General features: G+C 30.9%; 1 protein-coding gene across 1 annotated transcript in view; it reads right to left on the bottom strand.

Annotated features, from left to right (window-relative positions):
* Positions 1-9,273, bottom strand: part of LOC115891700 — a 68,022-nt gene that overhangs the window by 28,836 nt on the left and 29,913 nt on the right. Inside the window, exon 4 of the mRNA XM_030912241.1 lies at positions 131-278. Coding sequence (XP_030768101.1) covers positions 131-278 — 148 coding nt within the window. The remainder of the gene's footprint in view (positions 1-130; positions 279-9,273) is intronic.

The raw sequence follows: 9,273 nt of genomic DNA, 5'->3' as shown, positions 1-9,273 counted from the left end.
CGCACCCGGTATATCATTTTAATTTCATGTAAAATTATACAGACATTATAGCTATAGTGAATGAAAATTGTAAGTTTAATTTTCTCATGTTATTTATAAAGTCCATAGGAACATTCTAAGACATACTTACAAAAGCTTCTCTCTCGGCTTTGGCAATAATTCTTTGTATATCAGCTGCATTGCCTGGCCTACTAGGATACCTGCGATTGTGATGACTGGGACTGTAAGGTTCGATTTCATTTTCTTTACGGTTTGGATCTTTTCTGTGCGATATTAAGCTGAAAAATTTAAAAGTGAATAAACAAAAGATGTACCTACTTCAGACATAATTTAAGTTCGTGCTGAAGTGTCACTAAACCAGCCCGTTCTTTGTAATGTGCGTCAGTTAAATATGATTAACCTAAAATGGATATTTGCTTAAAAACTTTATAGTTACGAGGTGTGAAAGAAATGAGATATTGTTCGTTTCGGGTAGAAAGCTGGTGCAGACTTGTTTATAGAAATTGTATTTTCATAACATTTGATTTATGGCTTACTATATCATTTTAAGTGTTATTTTATGTCCATTTTTCTAATTCAGTTATCAGATTTTGTTTTGGACGATTGGTGTACCGAAAATATCGATAAAAGGCAGTATATCTCGTTTTTATTAGCTGCTTTATAAGTCAAATTTAGAAATTCATTTCATTAAAGCGCTTACTGGCTTTAGTTTACTTTTAATTGCCCTAAGAAAATTCGTGAAATGTTGAATTTATTGTTATACTAGCTTTTTCTCGCGACTACTTTCGGCGTTACACCTCGAATCGCTGATGCATTGATTTAAATTATTGATTACTTGTTAATAGATAAAATATATAAACTCTGAATCAGGAAAGAAGACGACTGCGTAATATTATAAATTATACGAAATATAAACGTACGTACGTCGCACAGTGCTTCGAACATATGGCTCTAGAGGACAAAAATGCAAAACTTCTTTTTTATTGTAGGCAATTTATTCAAACTAGGTTTATTTGACACAAATGATGAGTACTCTCATTGTACTAAATGATGATGTTCTTAGTCCCACGTTTATGAAAAAACATCTTATAAATAATAAAAATGTGGGAGCTGTGTTCCATCTAAGGAAATAATAATTTATAGTATGAAAACGGTGTAAGTATTAAATAAATCCCTGTGATAAAAAAGAATTGGAATAACATTAGAACATGATTCCTACAATATAAGCCAATATAAAATATAAATGTTTTTCTTTAATGAAAAAGAAACATTAATGCTATATTTAATTAAAAAAAAAACTTAAGATACTATAAATTTACTTTAGGACAACAAAATGCATAAATCGTAACTACTCTGATTCAGAAGAATCACTGCTGACAGAATCTTCCAAATTTATAGTATCCAAATCACAGGTGGATGAAATATCCTCACATATAAGATATTTCTGTACATCATTTTCTAATATGTTACTTTTTCGCGTTGTTACTGTTCTTTTTGTTGGTATGAGGGGTTCGGATGTGAATAGTTACCTCTTTAATAGACCATATCAATATATTATTTTTTCGTTTTCTTGGGTATGAGGTTTTATAATAAATTGAAAGATGGAAACTTTTTTATGCGACGTTTCGCTCCAAAATAGTGGTCTTTTTCAGGCATAAATGGTCTCATTTGACTGGAATGTTCATCAGTATCTAATAAAGAACACATTTTTTGAAATACAAATAATTTTGAGTTCTTGTCCTTATGATCAAGCCAAGTATTAACCAGATCGGCATTGCTTATCAATTTTACTCCATCTGAAAAGTATTATAAAATAAAGTTCGTCGCAAGCAGACGCAGGTGAACTATACAAAAGTTAAAAGTGTATGAATATGACAACAAAAATATTCAATAAATACGATATGTTTTGAAATGTCTTTTTTAAATGCTTTTTTGAAGTTTGAAAACGTAAAATTTTTATACCCATTTAAGAATCATTTTAAAAAATAAATAAAAACTAAACAATCACGAACTTGTTTAGAAATAAATTTAAAGTACATACCTTGTTTAACAATATCCATAGTGGCTTTCAATTAAGTACGTACTAACTCGTTTACGTTTAACTCCATATACAGAACTACTATGAATGTTATTCTTTTCATTGATATAAGATACTGATCGCAAAATTTATTTTTAGTGAAAATATTTGCTAACAAAAAAACGCTGTTTATGAAAAATAATATACAGGATGGTTGAACATTGCTATAAGTATAAAATTACATATTCAGATATTAGTAAATTTTAACTTTTTTTTCGATTTTTGTCCATGGGACGAAGCACTGTGCGTCGGTGATAAGGTCACGAGGTTATGACCGATGACATATTAAAGTTAGGTCATGCTATTAGGGAATGACTCTTTCTAACACATTTGAAATGGTAAATCGATTGTCTTTACTACAAAATAATATGATTATGCAATCGTCTTCTTTCCTGGTTCAGAGTATATTTTTAAACTGTGTTTAAGAGTTTTAGAGCTACTCGTATTTCATTTGAAAGTTGCAAATATTTTCAGGGCTGGTAGATCATGATAAAAAAAAACATATTTTTTCTTTACCGAAAATACTCATAATCGTGTTTCTGAGTAACTACTGCTAAAAATAATTGCACTTATTTAAGACTTGCCCTGAAAAAATCGATTTTGTTATTTTTGACTTATTTCACATTTTTACTTAAAATTTATAAAAGACGTCAATATGCCAATTTCAAGAGAATTTTTATTCTCTTTAAATATTAATATGTATTTAAAAAAATCCGAAAATTTAAAAATCATTTTATAATTTTTCATAGGCTGTATATGACTTTGGAAAAATAAAACTTTTGATTAGACTAGTCTGAAATAAATAATCTTAATAATTTTAAAAGTTATCGAAATCAAAATATTTCAAAGAAGTTAATTTTTTTGAAATCTTGTTTTTTAACCCTTTTTCAATTTTTTTCTAACTATTTCCATTGACTGAAACTAATTATGTATGGTTGGATAGAGGGTGAATGGCGCTCTTTCGTGGCGGTTTTTTTATTTCTTACTTATGTATAGGGTATTTTAGAAATCGAAATTTTGCAAAATCTGAAAAAAAACTCCCCAAAATAATAAACAGTGAAATGACTATTTACCCTCTATATAGATAGAACCCTACCTATGATCCCATATAAACTCTATTTCTAAAATAAATAGTTTTGATATATGAAGTTTCCAATTGAATATTTGAAGTTTTCAATTCTCGCTTTTCTTGATAATACTCCCTTGATATTTTTTGATTTTTCATCTTTTTTTATTTATTAAGAGCACTTTCTTTATACGTTATTTCTTATTCCTTGAAGGATGATTTGAAGAAGAAATATTTATATATAATAATATAGATAATTATATATAATAAAATAGTTATATGATGTCACTAAATAAACCCTTGTATAAAATTGTATACTGCTAGATGTTATAGTAATGCATTTTCGTATAGCAAACTTTCATTCCCTATTCTACTCCCTAAGGTTATAAATGTCATAAATTCGCTTTATCCAAATAATTAACTCGTGTCTTTCAAATGATCATTTCTGCCAATCTTTATGTGTGTAATCCAGAGGTCACCAAGTTTTATATAAATTTTTACCAACTTTACCTATTTAGTTGATAAATTTCAATCATTAAATCTGTTCTAATTTTTTTGTAGGATTTCATTCTTCTAGACCAGATAGTAAGCAATTTTCATACAACAAATTGTTCCGACATAATTTTACTCTCTAAGAGGATGAATTTCCTAAAATCGCTTTGTGTAGCTTATTCACTAGTGTCGTGTAAACGAACCTTTGTGCTAATATTTATGTATCTAAAGCTGGCGGTATGAACTGATGCCTAAAATATCTAAAAACTTGATATGTAATCTAACTGACACCACTGACAATGACAAATCATTTATTTCTGGAGATATTGTGTGTAGGTGTTTTTCAGGTATGTTTTAGTATATAGTCGTTTTATACAAAGAAATAGTCATTAAACAATATAAAAATACTTCATAACAAATCTAGACAAATATACCTTTCATTTAAAAAAAGAATCATCAAGATTGGTGAAGCGGTTTAGGCGGGATGGATTTAATAAAACCCTTTGAGAGCTTTTATATATGTATGGATATGGATGGATGGATTTTTGTGGCTTAAGATATACGTATTTTGTACTTGTATGAAGTAGAAGAATGTATATATCTTATAAAAATAAATAAAAAGTATGGGCAAATATAATATATGGCAAGTTATTTGTTGAATTCTCTAAAGCCCCATACTAATTACTCAAGGCCAACTTGACCGTGTACGACACGTGTCACTGTGACAGTTTTGACGTAAGAAAAAAAAAGTTTATGTCATCCGATCGCGACCAAATTTGGTGGGTAGGCTATGTGAGCGACGGTGCACGCGGTTCCACCTGCAAAGTTGGATACGATTTGATATATGTATTGAAAAAAAAAAATAGGGGTCGGGTATGGGCTACAGGATGGGCCCTTGCTATTTCGAACCGATGCCTCTAAATGGATAAAATCATCAGGATTTTTCTTAATTATGGCTCGATTGAAAGCAAACTCGGCACGTGGATAGAAGTACCCGAATGGAGTCCAGACGGATAGACAGGCAGACGTAAGTAAGAAGAAGTTTCACTTCAGATATGCGCACATAGTGCACAATTTTTTGATTCAATCAAAACCTAATTGGAATTTGCAGTTTATTTTTTAAATAATTATTGTATTAGTATTTTAATTGATAATAAAAATGTTTTGCATCCCTATATAAATATAATTAAAACATTGGGACGAATAACATTGCTGTACCTTATTCTGTTATTTTTTTATTCTTAAATTAATTCAGTTCATAAAAAGGGACTCGATTAAACCAGAACTGAAAGCAAGATCTTAACGAGGTCAACTAATTATTTGATGATAGCGTACAATCTCTGATCAGAGCTAGATTATGCTTTAGGATGTTTTTTTTCTAGTTTTATAATTCTCTGTGTTTAAGGAAGTTTGTTAGTAATCTAAAAATAACATGAGAATCTTGTGTGTATCATTTGTATAAAAATTACTCTTGTATTGTAAAAAAGTGGATGTCATTTTGATATAAAAATAAACACATTTGAAAGCTGGTTAAATTTAAAATAAAAATATTGATAGCCACGAACGAAGTAGAAAATATTTTAAATAGAAAGTGTATTTGTAAGAATTCTTAAACTCGATGGTGATTCTGAAACTTTATTTGTAACCAATACTGATCTTAAAATGAACCTGTTTACGAGGGTTTTCTTATATTTTACATATACCGGGTGTTGCATCGTCTGACGGGACATAGGAAACCCCATGTAAATTTTAATGGGGTCAATTATTGACTTCCCTAATTATTTTAGAGAGTAATTCTATTTAGGTTTATTGAAGAGCACTAAAACTAATATTCAAAGGAATAACTTTAGATATTTTTGATTAGCTCGTTTACGAGTTATCGCCGATTTCTTTTTAAATATTTCTCCTTTCTTATGGCCCTGTATTTACTTATGAGCACCAGTCAAGGTAAAAGATAACGGTCAAATGAAGTTGTCATTTCAGAAATTTACCTATTTAGTGCTTTAGTATTATTGAAAACTCATTCCTACATCGGAAATCTTAAAGATGTATTTATAAATACAAAGTAATATGAATTAAAGTAAAATAAAGTAATCAATTACAAGGTTAATTATAGTATTATGACAATATTCAATAACTTATTAATTTAGGTACTATTAAATTGTTAGAACTTTAGGATTTAAGAAGATCATAAAATTCTCTTCTTACATTCGCTAGTTGGTAAACTGAAATTCTATTGCATTCGGCAGAAATAGCATTTTTTAACTCGTCTAGATTTGGGTATTTTTTATCCTTGTATATCCTGTTTTTTAAATGGCCCCAGAGAAAGAAATCATTTGGCGAAATATCAGGAGACCTTGCCGGCCAATTTACTGTATGATTTAGGCCAATGACGTTTCCGTTAAAACAATTGTCTAAATATTCCCGAACAGCCAGAGTACTATATGCCGGGCAGCCATCCATTTGGTACCAAACTTTCTCATTTTCCCTAGCGGCATCATGTAAAACACGTAAAATATGATTTTCGAGTAGTTCCAAATAATATTCTGCATTTAAATTTCGCGTAAGAAATAATGGCCCGATAATATTGTGTCCGAATATCCCTTCCCAAACATTTACTTTCTGTGGATATTGCGTCCTTGTTTCGACAAACCTGTGTTGGTTTTCTTTGTTCCAATATCGATAATTTTGAACATTGGATTCATTATTTAAGGTAAACGTGAATTTGTCAGTGAAACATATGTTTTTTAAAAATTCCCTATCCGTGTTTGCTCTTTCCATCATATTAAAACAAAACGCCTGCCGCCGTATTTCGTCCCCATCTCGTAGCTCTTGGTGCTTTTCATATTTGAAGGGATAGTATTTATGTCGTTCCAAAATTCGAAACGCTGTAGTGTGATCTATTCCTCTTTCATTCTCAAGTTTCCTTGTGCTGATCTTTCCATCGTTCTCTTCCACGCACAATAAAACTTCCAAGTCGGTATCATTTCTTGCATCTTCTCTTTGTTCCTGCCTTGCTTCACATCTGCAGATTGAGATTGGTCTCAAATCTCTGGGTATTCCATGCGATTGTAGATTCTATTCGGATACAGAGCAGCAAACATGTCCGACACCTTTTAATAACTATTTCCTTGATAATACCATTTAATCATCAATACTTTTTCTTCGGTAGTGTAATTTATGGCTAATATTTTCGATGTGGGTATTTAATAATAATAATAAAGCACTATATAGATAAATTTCTGAAATGACAACTTCATTTGACAGATATCTTTAACCTTGACTGGTGCTCATAAGTAAATACAGGGCCATAAGAGAGGCGAAATATTTACAAAGAAATCGATGATAACTCGTGAACGAGCTAATCAAAAATATCTAAAGTTATTCTTTTGAATGTGGGTTTTAGTGCTCTTCAATAAACCTAAATAGAATTATTCTCTAAAATAATTAGGGAAGTCAATAATTGACCCCATTAAAATTTACATGGGATTTCCTATGTCCCGCTCGACGATGCAACACCCAGTAGAAATATAGTAGGCGCTTGTCAACACATATCAAATGTCAAAATTTTAGACCGCTTCATAATGGAATTAAGACGAGAAAATTTTTGCGCTATATTTTTTTATAATTTTCGAAGACAGTCGTCGTCTCAACAAGAATGCCTTGCTGAGTTGGTTTCTGTTTTGGGCAATGAAGTGCCACATCAGTCGATAATTTCTCGTTGATATGGAGAATTTAAACGTGGACGGATTAGTCTTAGGCGACGATCCAAGAACAGGTCCACCAACAACGGCAGCCATCCAGGAAAACGTCGATACTGTACGTAAGCTGATCCAAGAAGATCGACATGTCACATATAATAAATTAAAGCATTACTGCGCAAGATCTCAATTCAAAAAAATTTGCATGAAGTTCCTCGTTGTAGACCGCATCTGTTGACGGAAGAACAGAAAGCAATAGAGTCAATTCTTGACAAAAAACTCTACACCGACCGGTTTAATGCAGGAAACTAAAAAAATACAGGGTGAGTTTCCTACTATGTTCTCTATGGGTATCTCGGAAACTACTGGAGATAGAGAGTCAGTTAAATGGGGAAAGAATTGCAGTTTTGTGGGGTCATAAATATGCGCTTTTCAGATTTTCGAAAAAGTTCATGGCTTACTAGATATTTCGAAAAAAACAAATTTTGGCAATTTTAAAAATTGTCCCTAATTCCATTATAATCTATTTTAGACAAAAAGTTTTCAGATAAAAGTTGTAGATAATCACATCCCTAATGAGATTGTGTTCTCCGATTTTTTCTAAAGCCTGTCATTTTTGACATATGACACAAACATATGTTTTTTTAAATGGAAACCTTGGTTGGCCATGACTTCATAAAAAGCGCCGTTTTTAAGCTTTTCAACGATATAAGCTATACTATGTTTCTTTCACAAAATTACTGAGTTATAACCAATTCTTATCTTTCTTGACTAATTTCACTTAGTTAGCCATGGAAACAAGTTTAATCGTCGTTGCTCTCAGAAATGTGAAATTGTCACATCCAATCTTTGTAAATTAACATAAACAAAAATTGTAAATAAGAGTTTTTTAAATGAAGAACAGCGTGTAGAATTATTGGTTCAACTTTTCTTGGCCATACAGTTTCGAGGATACGTTGACCGGTGAACGTTACGTTTTTTAGAAAACGGTTTTCAAGACATGTTAGAAAAGTTAAATTTAGATACTCGCGCATTAATACAGTGGTTCCAACATGACTTTCATTATGACGCACCAACACCCCCACAATGAAAGCAATGTTATTTAAAAAATAATTTATATCATAATTATGTAGACTCAGAGAGGTGGACCAACTGCATGGGTCTCACCTGACCTATCCATTTTAGATTTTTTTATGCGGTATGGTTAACAACAAGGTTTACAAAAAAACTTATGAATTAAGAGAGGCACTCGAAGAAGAGGAACAGGAGAAGTTTAATTAAGTCGACCGGTCGTTCTGTGACAATAGCTAGAAATTCAGTTTTAAAAAGATACATTTATGTACTCAAAATAATTGCGGATTTTTTAAACATTTTCTAAAATAACTTAAAGTGTACGTAGTGACATTATTTTTTTGAGTTTTAGTTTGTGTAATCTAAATTATAAAGAGCCGTTTAATAACATATTTTGTCTTTTTATAAGTTATAAATCACAACAAAATTTGAACACCATGGAAAAACCGTTCTGTAAAAAACGTAAGTAACTTTCACCGGTCAACGTATCCTGTATGTCCAAGAAAAGTTGAACCAATAACCCTACACGCTTTTCTTCATTTGAAAAATTTTTATTTACAATTTTTGTTTATTTTAATTTACAAAGATTGGATGTGACACAATTTCACATTTCTGAGAGCAACGACGATTGAACTTGTTTTCATGGCTAACTAAGTGAAATTAGTCAAGAAAGATAAGAATTGGCTATAACTCGAAATTTTGTGAATGAAACATATTATAGCTTATATTGCTGAAAAGCTTAAAAAATGGCGCTTTTATGAAGTCATGGCCAACTATGGTTTCCATTTAAAAAAACATATATTTGTGTCATATGTCAAAAATGACAGGTTTTATGAAAAATTGGAGAACACAAACTCATTAGGAAT

Source organism: Sitophilus oryzae, unplaced genomic scaffold, assembly GCF_002938485.1.
Source record: "Sitophilus oryzae breed Bouriz unplaced genomic scaffold, Soryzae_2.0 scaffold_1190_pilon_pilon, whole genome shotgun sequence".
Taxonomy (NCBI): domain Eukaryota; kingdom Metazoa; phylum Arthropoda; class Insecta; order Coleoptera; family Curculionidae; genus Sitophilus; species Sitophilus oryzae.
Note: the sequence above shows the minus strand (reverse complement) of the source record. Positions and strands in the feature narration are given on the sequence as shown.